Source organism: Trichosurus vulpecula, chromosome 8 (genome assembly GCF_011100635.1).
Source record: "Trichosurus vulpecula isolate mTriVul1 chromosome 8, mTriVul1.pri, whole genome shotgun sequence".
NCBI lineage: Eukaryota > Metazoa > Chordata > Mammalia > Diprotodontia > Phalangeridae > Trichosurus > Trichosurus vulpecula.
Window position 1 is genome coordinate 248,620,388 of NC_050580.1, and position 15,904 is coordinate 248,636,291.

At 40.3% G+C, this 15,904-nt stretch overlaps 1 protein-coding gene across 2 annotated transcripts in view; it reads right to left on the reverse strand.

Moving 5' to 3' along the window:
* Positions 1-15,904, reverse strand: part of GALC (galactosylceramidase) — a 71,672-nt gene that overhangs the window by 27,020 nt on the left and 28,748 nt on the right. For both annotated transcript variants that reach the window (XM_036736341.1, XM_036736343.1), the window contains exons 8-10: positions 10,552-10,707; positions 7,047-7,171; positions 3,870-3,997 (exon numbers count right to left, since the gene is read on the reverse strand). In XM_036736341.1, coding sequence (XP_036592236.1) covers positions 3,870-3,997; positions 7,047-7,171; positions 10,552-10,707 — 409 coding nt within the window. The remainder of the gene's footprint in view (positions 1-3,869; positions 3,998-7,046; positions 7,172-10,551; positions 10,708-15,904) is intronic.

A 15,904-nucleotide genomic window follows, 5' to 3' on the forward strand; every position in this document is an offset into this window, starting at 1 on the left:
TTCTTTAGAATAAAGCTCAATTTTATGGAAAAATGAAAAAACCTTTTAATTCCAAATTTCATATACATATGAAATATAGATGAATTTTCATTTTTAACAGACACCAACTTATTCGTTTCAGTTAGGTATATGGCCACAATGCTATCCAACAGAGTAAATCACTCATGGGCATCAAGTAAATTGTACCAACTGTCAGCCTTGGCTGATGTGTTGGTTAGTTCTGTGGAACTGCTTTTCTCCCCTCTCTCCCCACGTATTTTGTTTGTGAAATAGCCAGAAGGCCAGTGTCACTGGACTGAAGAGTTCATGGAGGACAGTAAGGTGTAAGAAGACTGGAAAGGAAGGAGGGACCTATGTTACAAAGGGCTTTGAATGCCAAACAGAGGATTCTGTATTTGCTCCTGGTGGCAATGGAGAGCCACTAATTGACTTTGCTAAGTGGAGGAGTGACGTGATCAGATCTGAGTTTTAGGGAAATCGCTTTAGTGGCTGAATGGAGGATAGACTGGAGTGGGGAGAAACCTGAGGCAGGCAGACCCAGCATCAGACCATTGCAATAATCCAAGTGTGAGGTAATGAGGGCCTACGCTAGAGTGGGGGCCAAGTCTGGAGATGCTGCCAAGGTGAAATCAACAAGTCTTGACAACAGCAGGAACAGAGATAATGAAGAATCCAGGATGACTCCTAGGTGGAGAGCCTGAGGGACTAGGAGGATGGTATTGCCCTCTACAGTAATAAGGAAAGTAAGATGGGGGCGGGGGTGGGAAGGAGGATTTAGGAGGAAAGATAATGAGTTCTGTTTTAGACATATTGAGTTTAAGATGTCTAATGGAAATCCAGTGTGAGACGTCTGAAAGACAGTTGGAAATGAGAGACTGGAGGTCATCACAGAGGTCAGGTAGATTTGAAAATCATCAGTCATGGGACAGTAATTAAATCCAGCTGATGAGATCACCATGCGAAGCAGCATAGAAGAGCGTCCAGGACAGAGCCCTGAGGTGTATCTATAGTTGGAGGTTGTGATCTGGAGGAGGATCCAGCAACGGAGACAGAGGAGCAGTGAGTAAGAAGAAGAATCAAGAGAGGGCAGAGGGCAGGGTCCCAAAAACCTAGAGAGAAGAGATTAGAGAGGAGGAGAGGGTGAGCAGCAGTGTCAAAGGCTGCAGAGAAGCCTTCCTCTTCCTTCAGAAGGCTGAAGATTAGGTAAGAAACTACTTAGCAGGAGACAGAAGGCCTGCCCTTCCCCTGACTTTCTTCTTCCTCTGCCCTCCAGAAACAGGGCAGCAGCAGCCCTGAGGCCAAAGGGAAGGCTACTCCCCTTTGCATGGAAGTGCTCCACATCCCCCCAGGAGAGAAGGCTGGCAGGAACAGGCAGAAGCTGCCTTGTGTTGACCCAACTGGAAGGTATTTCTTGCCCTCTTCCCTCCTTCCCTCAGAAGACACACAACAAGAGATTGAAGGCTCTGGGTCAGAGGAAGATCTCTACTTGCTTTTCCTTCTTTTTCTTTGATCCTTTTCATTAGAGACTTTAGTCAAGACAGAGAGAATGAGAAATAGCATCAAGGTATTTTGAGATACAGAGTAGGAAAGAGGGGAAGCTCACAGCAAATGGCCTCAATTTCCTCTATAAAGTATACTGTTCTTTTGGCTCTGCTTTCTTCTCTCTGCGACACTTCACACGAGTCTCCTCAAATTTTTCTAAATTTTTCATACGGCACAGGAATAATTCATTATATATAATTCATATATAGCAATTTATTCATCTACTTCCCAGTCAATGAGAACATATACTTCTTCTAGATTTTTGTTATCAAAAATAATGCTATATGTAAGTATTGTTCTTGGTGTCTATGTCTTTCTCCATATAAGATACTAGTAGTGGAACTTCTGGTCAAAGGATATGAACAATTAACTAGTTTTTCTTGCATAACTGAAAACTGTTTTCCAGAATACTGCACTAACAGGTTAGACTGTATTGGGAAAATTGGCCAATTCTGTGGTCTCCCCCACCCACCCAAAGCATACCCCTAAAGAGAGCCTTTCTCAATACTAGCATTCTCTTGGGGATACCACGTAGTCAAGAATTACAGAACAACACATTTCAAAAGAATTACAACAACAACCTAAAGGGTAAACTGAAAGAAGGGCCGAGACTATAAGCAGGCTACAACATGTTACTAATGTGTCATTCAACATTTTTACCAGTAAGCTGGATGTTATCATAGATGGCACACTTCCAGATGATACGAAGCAGGGATGGAAAGCTAAAAAACTGAATAAACTGAAGCAGGATCCAAAAAAGATAACTGCGCAAAACAATTAGCAAAACATAATATGATGATATTGATTAGAGATAAAATTCTACACCTGGATTCCAAAAAAATCAAGTACATAATTATATGATAGGAAAGATGTAACTAGACCAGAGTTCATCTGGGAAATATGGAAGGGGGAGAAGGGGGGGGATTGGTTAGTATGCAACTGATACTCACTAAACCTCTCAGTATGAGCCCAAAATTAAATCAGTAGCATGAAGCAACAGCTCCCCTAACTGGCATTAAAAGGGGGCTATGTCCAGGAATGTTATGTTCACTTCTCAATGCCACATTCTAGTAAGGACATTAACAAATTAGAGGGTACAAAGAAAGGCAAAGAGAATGGTGAAGGTACTAAAAGCCATGTCATACAGGACTGAAATGAAAAAAACAACAAAACTGAGAATGTTTGGCCTGGAGAAATACAAAAGGTGCCTCCAAGGGTCCGAAGGCTTGTCAAATAGAACAAATGTATTGTCACATCACCTGTCCTACTCTGCCCCAAGGGGCAAGGCAGAGAAGCAAATTTAAGCTTGGTATAGGGGAAAACTTCCTAACAATTAAAGAGGAATGGGCTCCCTCAAGAAGCAGTAAGTTCTCCCTCAATGGAAGTTTTCAAACAAAGACTGGATGATGAACCATCACGCCATTTAATAAAGGATGCTTGGTTAGGCATTGAGTGTTGTTTCATATATACCCCCTCTGAGATTCCTCCCACCTCTGAGAGCAGCACCATGAAATATACGATCAAGGTTCTCTCTCATTCCCCACACCCCCTCACATCCAATCCAAGGCCTATCAATTTTACCTTTGAAACATCTCTCCCACACACTCCCTTCTCTCTTCTGACACTGCCCTCATAACCTCAACCTGAACTACTGCAATAGCCTACTGGTTGGTTTCCCTGACTCATGTCCCTCCCCACTCTAGTCCATCCACCACTCAGCTGTCAAAGTGATTTTCCTAAACCTCAGGTCTGACTAATCTACCCTCCTACTCAGTAAACTTCAGTGGCCTCCTATCACTCCCAGCATCAAATATTAAGTCCTCTGTTTGGCATTCAAAGCCCTTCACAACCTGCCGCTCCCTACATTTCCCATCTTCTTGCACTCCCTTCCATGACATACTCTTGAGATCCAGCAACACCGGTCTCTTTGCTGTTCCTCATACAAGACATTCCATCTCATGAGTCTATTATATACACAGGAAATTCTATAAGAAAAGGACTGAAGCACAGTGGGAGGAGTCACAGAACACTTTGTCTAACAGGCAAGATTTAAGCTGGTTATTAAAAGGAGAGGTAGAATTTAAGTTAGTGGAGAGGAAGGACGTTGAACAAAGTATGGGGCAGGGAAGTGTATATTTAGAGCGCACCTGTGAGATCAATTTAGCTGAAGGAAAGGCCTAAGACAGGAAGAACAAATAAAGAAAACCATTCTAGAAGTGCTTCAGCTGCTGTGGGAAACAAAATTACATAAGAAAAATACTTTATTTTAGTAAATACTAATCCTCTCTACAGCAACCGGTTAATGAAATCAGTTTTAAACATCTTACCATGGTTTCAATGATAATAGTGAGGTTACCTAAACCATCAGTAAGAGCTACATAGCTTCCACCTTTATTTAAGTGCCCAACTGTTCGCAGGTATCGCCATCCTGGTTGAGCAAACTGGGTGGTATGAGCTGTAGAAAGGCAGAAAGAAATGAAAAAACAAGAGCTCAAGAGGTTAGTTTCAGAAAAGAGATGAGCATCATTCTGTGTTAACTATATTTTTTCGTTCTGATTTAATTAGTTTTCCATTTGTATAGAAATCATCTATCAGAAATCTTATTTAACTTACTAAACAAAAACGATCAGCAATTTATTTCAGTTAAATTTTGCTATCCCTGAACTCCTAATACACAATCAACTGACTGGAGTTGCCCCTAGTAAGCCACTGCACTGCACCCCAGACACACACCTACTGCAGGGGCTTAGGGAGAGGGGATCAAAGTCCATTTTGTATCCATACTGCCTAACAAAGTTACAGAGAAGCTGCTTAATAAAAAGGTATAATTATTCTCTTTCTAATTACAAGAAAATTAAACCCAAAGTAGTAATTTGGCCACTGCTACTAAGTGGATTTGATTTAAGTCAAGAAAGGATCAGCTAAACCAACCCCCTCATTTTAAAGATAAGGAAATTAAGGCCAAAAAAAGTTAAATGATTTGCCCAACTTCATCCGGTAATAGAGGTACATTCAGAACGTATCTTCTGAGTCTAAATTCAATCATCACTGTACTAGGGCGAATTCTGACTGAAGCACAGGTACTCTGACGCCTTCAATTCTGCACTATTTCAGTTACGCCTAGCTGGTATGTTTATGCCTCTAATGTAGAGTAGGGACAATTACGGTAAATGTATTTAGTACAGAGTGAGAGGTAGTGTGGTATACTGCAAAGGATAACCATGGCTGGAACATGTCCAAGTGCAAATAATGTGAAACCTGTATATCTAAAAGAAGATAGCTAGCTAGAAATTATTTTTGATATTGCCGCATTGAGAAGACCTGGGGTTCTAAGGAAAGGAAGAACCTACCTATGGCACAGAAAGTAAAGTATAGATGAGGCTAGAGATGAAATGTATTGGGCTGTTTGCCTCTTCTGATGAAGGCTAAGACAGTGAGTGCTTCCTTCTTCTTAAAAAGTATCAATGATATCTGGGCAGATGACTCTCTCTGTATGTGTGTATGTATATGTATATATAGCTATATATGTGTGTGTGCATGTGAACATATGTATGTATCTGTGTATGTGTGTGTATACACACCTATGTATATATACATACATACATACCTGTGTATATGTATATGTGTGTACATATATACATATATAATTATATATAATAGTAATTAGATCTAGAGAATTTTTATTTATGTGTACACACACACACACACACACATTTATATAAATTCCCCAGACCTAATTACTCTAGATATCTCCAGCCAAGTCCCATAAGCATCATGTATTCAAAATGTTTACAATGGAATTCATTATTTCTCTCCCTAAATCAAATCCCTCTCCAAACTTTCCTATTTTTATTGAAGGTCCCAACATCATTCAAGGCAACCAAGCTGACATCCTTGGAGTAATCCTAGGCTCTTTCCCCTCCTCACACAGCACCCCTCTCCCATCCAATAAGGTGCTGACTTGTCAAGTCTACCTCCATAATAATTGTGTCATATGTCCCCTTATTTCCACTCACACTGCCACTACCTACTACAAGCCATAATCACCTTCTCTGAAACTATTCCAACACTTTTTTAGTTGGTCTTCCACGTTCTAGTCTCTCCCCTCTCTGATCCATTTCCACACAACTACTAAAAGAATCTTCCCACAGCACTGTCTTGGCTGTATAGTTTACATGCCCAGCAAGCTTCATTGGCTTCCTATTAATTAATCTCCTGAATAAAAAGGAAATTTCTTAGCTTAGCATTTAAAGCCCTTCATAGTCTAGCCCCAAACAAACACTCTCATTTCCAGACATTTCAATTTACTCTTTCAACCATTCTATATATTGATCAAACGGTGCCTACTTTCTGTCCCCTGAACTTTCAGTTCTATCTCCCATCTCCTTACCTCGGCAGAAACTGTTCCCTACACGTGGTAAATACTTTCTTCTAATTCTGCTGCTTATATTTCCTGCTTTCTTCAAGGCTCAGCTCAGATGCTATCCCCCTGAAAAATCTTCACTGAGCACCATGGTTGGCAACACTCTCCTCCACAATTATCTTACATTTATTTATCTGTGTTAAGGGTTGTATATGGAATATAAACTTCTTCAGTAAAAAGGTTACTTTTCATTTGTTCTTGGCTCACATTAGGTACTTAATGAAAGTCTGTTGAATTTAATTGTTGAGTGATTTTCCCCCACAAAGTTATCATACCATAATTCACAACTAAAATAGCAATTTAATATGAGAATAATGAATTACAAAAAGATATAACTCGTAGAGTGTTGGATTCATTTTTTAAAAAAACCTAGTTCTATTCATCAAAAAAGAGGATATTTGAAATATAAAATCTAGCAATAAACTGGCCACCAAACTAATCAGAGAACAAGATATAACTAACCTACTAATTATTCATAGACCCTAATCTAATCTGTAACTTAAAGCTCAAATCCTGTTGTCCCATATCTTAACAAAATTTCAAGTCATTAAACTATTTAATGAGATTTCTCCATTTTAAAAGTCAATATTGCTACTTTATTAAGTTTTTCCTCCTTAACAAAAGGCAAGCCACTTTGAATTAACACATAAACTCTGAAGAAGTCAATTAAAAAGAACACAGTTATGAAACTAAGATAAAATTTCTAACTGCTCAGAAAAAAAATGATTCAAACAAAATGATAGTAACAGTAACCACGCTTGGTGCTTGTGACCTACATCTAGTCAACCTGGGGGAGCTGGCTGGATTCTCTACTGGAAGAATGACAGGAAATAGAAGCAAAAAGATAAGAAGGGATAGAAAGGTTGAGATCCACACCAGTACAGAGAGTGAAACTGACAAAACCAATAAGACTGCAAGCCTATGCTACAGCCTCCCAAAGGACTATTTTAATTGAATGTAACACTACACAAAATCCTTGCAATAAAAGCTATATTTTTGGTTAAAGTGTCATAGGTTTGTCCTAAATACGTTGTATTTTATCTCTTTGAAAGAGGATTAAAGGGAGGAATCTGACGCTTACCTGAAATCCAGATAGGACTCTCTACAACATAATGCCCACTCCACGGCTCCTGAGCGGTCATCAATCCATCTCTCCCAAAAGGTAGCTGCTGATAGTAACTAGCCACCAAGTTCCAAGCGATTGTGCTGAAAAATTGGTTTGGCAAATGAGAAAGAACAAAACTACTTCATGATGCAATTTAAATCTGAAGAAGCTTAAAGTTCCCCAACCCCAACGATTTTGAAAACTCTTAGATAAACTTCCTTCTTCTCAAAGGGAAAAAAAAAAGTAAAGTCGAGAACTGTCAAAAACTGTAACTAAATAAATTCTTCTTCCTTTGATTCAGATACTTTTCACTGAAGAGGAGTTAATTCATATTTTGTTTTATATGTTCTTCTCTTGAGCTACTAATTTATACCAAATTATAGATCACTTATACCCAAGAGCATGGTGGTAATGTTTAACAACAAGTTTTCCAGAAAAAAAATTGTATGCACAAAACACATTTAAGTTTAATCTGCATTATTAACATTTTCTCCATCACTTTCTTAAGTCTAGACAGTCCACAGAACAATAAATCAAGCCCTGATTTGTAACATTTGCCAATTTCCAAGGTGTAAATGTTCACAATGAAAATTTAACAATCAACTCTCCTGAGTCATGTGAGCTGGTTCCAGACCACCCCATAGAGCTATTTAAATGGTCTGTTATAAAAATTTGGGGGGTGGAGCCGAGATGGCAGACAGAAAGCAGGGACTTGCCCAGGGCTCTCCCCCAGGACCCTCCAAACACCGATAAAAAATGGCTCTGAACCAATTCTGGAACTGCAGAACCCACAAAATAGCAGAGGGTAGCAGGGCTCCAGCCCAGGACAGCCTGAATGGTCACTGGGTAAGGTCTATCGCGCATGGAGCTCGGAGTGGAAAAAAGCAGAGCCCAGTGTGGGCTGCACCTGGACCAACCAGACCAGGAGCTGGGCAGAACAGGCCCTAGCACCCTAAATCAGTGAGCTGTGGCAGTTACCAGACTTCTCAACCCACAAACACTAAAGACAACAGAGAAGGTTAGTGGGAAAAGCTGCGGGGATGGAGTGAAGGAGTTTGTGGTTCGGCCACCACCCCGGGGGCAGCAGAGGTGGTGCAACTACAGCTGCAGTTGCTTTTCGCCGGAGGCCCACCTGGTGGGCGGAATTAAATGGCAGATCAGAGTAGGAGTGCAGAGCCTGCTAAAGATCTGAGTCCAGTCCAGGTTGCCGGTTCTTAGGGGAGGAGGAGCGCTGGTGTGGCAGAGCTTGCCATGTAGAAACAGCTCTGAAAACAACAGCACATCCCCTCAAGCTTGTAACAAAGTACTCTCTACAAGCAGCCATACCCCGACAAAAAACTCAAGGGTCAAGTAAGTTGGTTGGGAACATGGCCAGGCAGCGAAAATGGACTCAGATTCAGACTCACCCTTTGGAATCTTTCTTTGGCGACAAAGAAGACCAAAACATACAGCCAGAAGAAGTCAACAAAGTCAAAGAGCCTACAACAAAATCCTCCAAAAAAAACATGAACTGGTCTCAGGCCATGGAAGAGCTCAAAAAGCATTTGGAAAAGCAAGTTAGAGAAGTAGAGGAAATATTGGGAAGAGAAATGAGAATGATGAGAGAAAACCATGAAAAACAAGTCAATGGTTTGCTAAAGGAGACCCAAAAGATACTGAAGAAAACAACACTTTAAAAAACAGACTAACTCAAATGGATAAAGAGCTCCAAAAAGCCAATGAGGAGAAGAATGCCTTGAAAGGCAGAATTAGCCAAATGGAAAAGGAGGTCCAAAAGACCACTGAAGAAAATATTACCTTAAAAATGAGATTGGAGCAAGTGGAAGCTAGTGGCCTTATGAGAAATCAAGATATTATAAAACAGAACCAAAGGAATGAAAAAGTGGAAGACAATGTGAAATATCTCATTGGAAAAACCACTGACCTGGAAAATAGATCCAGGAGAGATAATTTAAAAATTATTGGACTACCTGAAAGCCATGATCAAAAAAAGAGCCTAGATATCATCTTTCAAGAAATTATCAAGGAGAACTACCCTGATATTCTAGAGCAACAGGGTAAAATAGAAATTGAAAGAATCCACCAATCGCCTCCTGAAAAAAATCCCAAAAAGAAAACTCCTAGGAATATTGTCGCCAAATTCCAGAGCTCACAGATAAAGGAGAAAATACCGCAAGCAGCCAGAAAGAAACAATTTGAGTATTTTGGAAACATAATCAGAATAACACAAGATCTAGCAGCTTCTACATTAAGGGATAGAAGGGCTTGGAATATGATATTTCAGAGGTCAATGGAGCTAGGATTAAAACCAAGAATCACCTACCCAGCAAAACTGAGTATCATGCTCCAAGGCATGATATGGATTTTTAATAAAATAGAGGACTTTCAAGCTTTCTCAGTGAGAAGACCAGAACTTAATAGAAAATAGAAAACACAAGAATCAAGAGAAGCATGAAAATGTAAATAAGAAAGAGAATTCATAAGGGCCTTACTAAAGTTGAACTGTTTTGTTTACATTTCTACATGGAAAGATGATGTGTATGATTCATGAGACCTCAGTATTAGGGTAGCTGAAGGTAATATACATACATATATAGATATATAGATACATACACGTATATGTAGACAGAGGGCACAGAGTGAGTTAGATATGAAGGGATGATATCTAAAAAAATAAAATCAAATTAAGGGATAAGAGAAGAATATATTGAGAGAGGGAGAAAGGGAGAGATAGAATGGAGTAAATTATCCTGCATAAAAGTGGCAAGAAATAGCAGTTCTGTTGGGAGGGAAGAGGGGGCAGGTGAGGGGGAATGAGTGAATCTTGCTCTCATCAGATTTGACCTGAGGAGGGAATAACATACACACTCAATTGGGTATCTTACCCCACAGGAAAGAAGGAAGAAGGAGATAAAAAAAGGGAAACGATAGAAGAGAGGGCAGATGGGGGAGGAGGTAATCAAAAGCAAACACTTTTGAAAAGGGACAGGGTCAAGGGAGAAAACTGGATAATGGGGGATAGGATAGGAAGGAGCAAAATACAGTTACTCTTTCACAACATGAGTATTGTGGGAGGCTTTTGCATAACCATACACACATGGCCTATGTTGAATTGCTTGCCTTCTTAAGGAGGGTGGGTGAGGAGGGAAGAGGGGAGAGAATTTGGAACTCAAAGTTTTAAAAGAAGATGTTCAAAAAAAAAAGTTTTTGCATGCAGCTTCGAAATAAGATATATAGGCAATGGGGCATAAACATCTATCTTGCCCTACAAGAAAGTAAGGGAAAAAGGGGATGGGGGGGAGGGGGGTGGCAGAAGGAAGGGCTGACTGGAGAATGGGGCAATCAGAATATATGCCATCTTGGAGTGGGGGGGAGGGTAGAAATGGGGAGAAAATTTGTATTGCAAACTCGCGTGAAAATTAATGACGAAAGCTAAAAATATTAAATAAATATATAATGATTTAAAAAAAAATGTGCTCACGCAGTCATGTTGCCATTCACATAATTCTGATTCAAGATGCGGGCCCAGCAGCCTCCGCCCACTTCATTATTGAAAGTGCTATAATCTTCAGAAGACCAGAGTGTTTTGTTGGTCTTCAGGGCTTCAGGTACACTACGAGTTCCAGGATAATGAGCCCTAGGACAAAGAGGTGGGAGAAAATGAGCAAAGACTTTGATAGAAGTATCAAAGCTATTCATTCATTAGTTTTCCATTTCAAAACAAACGGTGAGAAGTTGGAAAAAAAGTCGTAAATAAGTACAAAAACGCTTATTCAGAGAACTGCACTGGAACTCTTAACAAACATAAAATATGAATTAACTAAAAAACATTAAAATTTCAAATACTCAGGACCCTTGGGGAATGAGTCGTTCTGGAGAGCTAAATACCCCTGACAATGGAAAACAAATCCTTCAACAAAAGTCCAAACTTTTATTTTGCTTTTAGTGAAAACTTTGTAAAAAATGTACTTCAGGTATACCTTAACTCTAATCAAGATATTTTCACAATAACATCATTAATAGACTACTATTAAACCCCACCGAATCACAAAACCCAAAAGCAATGTTGCTTGGATAATCACTTGAAATCCACTGTGTGTGTCTATGAATCTAATTTCCCCCTGTAATTCTGTTTCCTCTAATACTGTGCTTTTATGAAACCAATTTACTTCAACAAGTATCAATCAATTTATTGTATGTAAGGAGCGAGGCCAACACAGTAATACAAGGATAAAAAAATGACACAATCCCTGCCCTCAAGGAGCTTCCTCCAGGCCCCCTCACCCTTGCCCCCGACCCTGCCACACTCCAGGAGGAGGAGTACACATACACAGGAATAATGCAAGCACAATGCAACCTAAGCAAAAGGCAAATTAAAATCAAATACTCTAGAAAAATTTGAGAAGGGAAAGGTGAGGGGAGTAGATCAGAAAAAGCCTCAGGAAGTCTGAGCCACCTAAGCAGAGTCTAGAAGAAAAGCTTTCAATGGGCAAAGATAAAAAAGGAGTCAACTTCAAGCACTAGGGACAGGTGAGTTAGGAGACAGCGGTATAAGATAAGGGAACAGCTGGTGGTCCAGAGCTATCTAATGTCTACAGCAAAAGTTCTTAACCTCAGATTCATGGGTTTGTGATTTTCAATATTTTAATAGCTATTTCAATATATGTGGTTCCCTTTGCAACCCAATCTTTTATTTTTAGGCATTTAAAAACAAGCTTCTGAGAAGGGGCCCCTTGGCTTCACCAGACCAAAAAAGAGTCCATGACACAAAAATCATTAAAATCCCCTAGACTGAAGGGGCAGAGCGGGATGCTATACATGGCTCACTTAAAAGTTAAGTATTTGTGATTTGGGGCAATCCTGGAGTGCAGGCACCAACTCTGTACTTCCACTATTATATAGGACATTGCACTGCCCATCCCAAACAAGTAATTATTAAGTGAATGCCCATTATTTCTTTTAAAGAAAAAAATGAGCTGGGTTCTCCTTCCCAGCACCTAGTACAGTATTCTTCAAGAGTTAATGGTTGTGTTTCTTGTCCTATTTCCAATGTTTCAAAGACGGGAGTAATTAGCCTCCGGTTCACATCATACCTAGAAAGACAAAGTAATTTACTGATGAAGTTATAACAACACTCCCACTTCCATTTAACTAACTTTTCTAGCTAAACCATATGAATCATTAACATGAATTCTAGCTAAACGGTATTAATCATTAACATGAATGACCTTTTTTTTTCCCAAGATTCAAGCTACTTTAAAAAGTCTTCAAGCAGGTAAAAGGGCGCTATAGAAATTTCCATTTTAATTATAATGCATGCAAAGTTTAAAGACTTTTAAATCCTAATTTTAACCACCTAGGCTCTGAAGTTTTCCAAGTCCATGGACTAAAGTGACTACACCAGTGAGGTTTCATTTGCTGAGAAGGATTCAAATGAATCAAATCACTTGCAGGCCTTTACCACCAAGACCTGTATCCATCAGATCCAAAGCTTTACGGAACCAGAGGCCCTGTCCTTTCTAGGATTCAAGGACTGGAAAGCACAATGCTCACTTGCTGCAGAGTCTTCTAGCTATGGTTATGTCCATGTTCTCGATACCTCCCATTCTGGAACTCAAGATATCCATGGCTGGCAACGAAAGTGAGTTCTTGCAGTGCTCGGAATAACAAGCCATTTGTTCACAGCACTTGCCCAGATCAACATTGTGCTCGGTTATTAAAAGGTCTCAGAAGATGGGGGTTCCAATCAATTGGAACTCACGGCTGGCAAAAATGCACTCTTCTTGCCCCCTTTACCTCTGTGACTGAATCAGTATTAAAAAAAAAATCCTTTCTCCCACCATATCCCAGTGAGCCTACCTCTTCATATTCTTTATTTTCTGCCCTTCCCATGCCTTCCAGAACTCCTGCTGTATTATTAACAAGCTCCCCTTCTTCTTAGATCTCCCCCAAATCTTTTCATCTTCTGGTTCTCTAAGAAAGCTGGCTCCCTCCAGAAGACACTTCATTCTGCGCCACCTTTTCTCAGGCTCCCTAACACACTGGGCTACACAGACTATACACCTTATTCCTTACTACCACTTCTAGACCCTCTCTCAATGAATACCCCATAAGTCTATATTAACCCACCCAGAACATTGTCACAGTTATCTTCTGACTTTTGGGTCATCCTTACTCCTGTCTCAAGGAGTTCACTACTTTGCTCAGGGTTGTTTCCATCCTAAACTTGGCCTTCACACTTAAGGACTTAAATACATATACACCAATGGATGTCTTCTTAAACACCCTGGACTTTCAGTTCATCAGCACCCTCAACTTCCACTGCAACTTGTCTACCATTACACAAGGATAGTTACTTCTTAGATCTCCCCATTCCCTAGAACACCCTGGCCTGTGCTAGCCAAGCTTCATCTACTCAGACCATCACCTCCATCCCCTCCCTCTACTGGTAGTCTAGACTCCACTCCTAAGTCTCTCTCACCTCTGAGAGGTCAGTTTTTACCTCATCTTGCTGGGGCTCGGCATGCCGCTTCTTGTCCATGTCCTTACTGTATACCTTGGCTCAATTATCCTTCCTCAATCCTCCTGATTTACAGTATCCTTTATTTTTATCTTTCCTCATTAAAACCTAAGATGCCTGATGACAGGGACTGCTTCCTTGCCCTCTTATATCCACAGTGCTCAAATGCTCTGCTGGGCCATCGCCAGTCGTCCTGATGAATATCTGGTCACTGGATCCAGGTGGCTCTGGAGGAGAAAGTGAGGCTGGTGACCCTGCACAGCCTCTCTCACTCAAATCCAAGTCAACTGCAAGTCATGTCATCATTTCCCTGTGGTGATGGTCCTCTTTGAGAATGAAGGACAAACATAACAACAACAATAAATGTTCTAGCTAAATAGTTACAACTCTTCTCCTTATCTCTAACTAGAACTTCCCATTCTTTCAATTCTCTATCTACAACATTTCTTCTAAATGGATATTCTTATTTTCATTGTGACCTGCAGGCCCTCCACTCCTTTCCATTCTCCTGGTCCTTCAACCTCTCTCTAGCCTCACTTTTCTTCCTTCACAGTCAGACCAATTCCACTATCCTTGAAATCCTTGTCCCCTCATCCTATTGCTATCCATGCTATACCAACCCCAACTATGGGTTACTCATATCACCTGCCTTCTGAGTTTTTCTTTCAAGTGCTGCTGCGAAGCCACGTAATAATGCCTACCAGGTCCAATAAAAAACAGACACTATCTTACCTCAACCAGCCCTTGCATGGCAAGACTTTTTATTCTTTTCTTACATCATCCAAAACCTTCTCTTCTCTTGTTAAGCTCCTCTAATGACCCCTACCTTTTCTGGACCCATCCTCTTCTCAGCAGTAAATCTCACCTCCTACTTAACTAAGACGGAAGGCTTTCTGTTATGAGTTCCCTCCTCTCTCTTATATCACATCCCAGAATCTCATTACACCACCCCTAGTCTCTTCTCTGGGCTCACCTATTTTTTCAGAGTTAAAGCTCTTATTTCATTTCATTGCGTTCTCTCTCTCCCCCCCCCCCCTTTAATCTTTCTTAATCCACTAGCCCCTTTCTTGCTAACTTCAAGTACCTCTCATCTTTAAAAAGCATCCATTTGACTTGGCCACATCTCCTGTTATTGCCTTATCTTTCTTTCGGCATAATAAAACTCAAAGAATCATAGCTCTAGGGCAGGAGTTCTTCATGGGGTGAAAGGACTCAAGGATAAATTTCAAGGAGTCTACAAACTTGGATGGCAAAAAAAAAAAACAAAAAAAACTGCTTTATTTTCATTAACCTCTAAATAAAATTTGGCATTTCCCGAAATTGTGAATGTAGGCAATATGACATTAATCTGAGAAAGAGGCCAAAGCCTTCAACAGACTGCCAAAGGGGTCTTACACCAAAAAAAAAAAAAGTTAAGAAATCTAAGCCATCTAGTATAATCTGTTTATGTTACTCTTGGCCTCTATTTGTTCATCACTACCTACTCAATTCCAAATCTCTTGCATTCTGCCTTCAGGCTCTACTAATAGACTGAGCTATCCTCTGTCAGACTGGCATAGATCTCTTAAGGGCTAAATCTAATGGCCTCTTCTCAGTCCTTACACTACTTGATTACTTTAGCTCTGACACTGTCAACAACTGCTCATCCCAGAAATCCTCTCCCTCCCCATCCACATAAATATATCCTATCAGTCACCAAATTTTGTCTTCTTCTCTCTCTTCATCTCTCATCTAGACCCTTCTCTCTTTTCACAAGACCATTACCCCAACGGCTCCCCAGAGTCTCCTCTGGCCAAATCACATGGACACTCTTCCCATAAGTAAGCCCCCGAAGCAAAATGCCAACCTCAGAGCGTGTACATACCCTGTTTAGGGCCCTGAGGCTTAGCGCCTACTTAGCAAAAGGGTGTGGGAAAGATCTTTAAAGAGTCTGTATGTGTATGGAAGTTCTTATGTATAACATCAGCTAGCTACTGTTCAAACAATTTTAATAAAATCTATGTTGTTCACACCTTCATCCCCTCTCACCTCAACTATTACAACAGCCCCCTTATTGCTCTGACCTCTGCTTCTGGTTTTTCCCTTCATCAAACCATCATCCACAAACTTCTAAACTAATATTCCCAAAGACACAAGTCTGACTATGTTATTCCCCTGCTAAGAACTAGCAGTGACTCCCTACTACCTCTAGGAAAAAATCAAAACTCCTCAAGCTAGCACTTAATGTCCCCCACAAATTGGTTGCCATCTTCTTTTCCAAATCAATGTGACTTCACACACCTTACCTTCACATGCCTTATGTCTTAGTTAAACT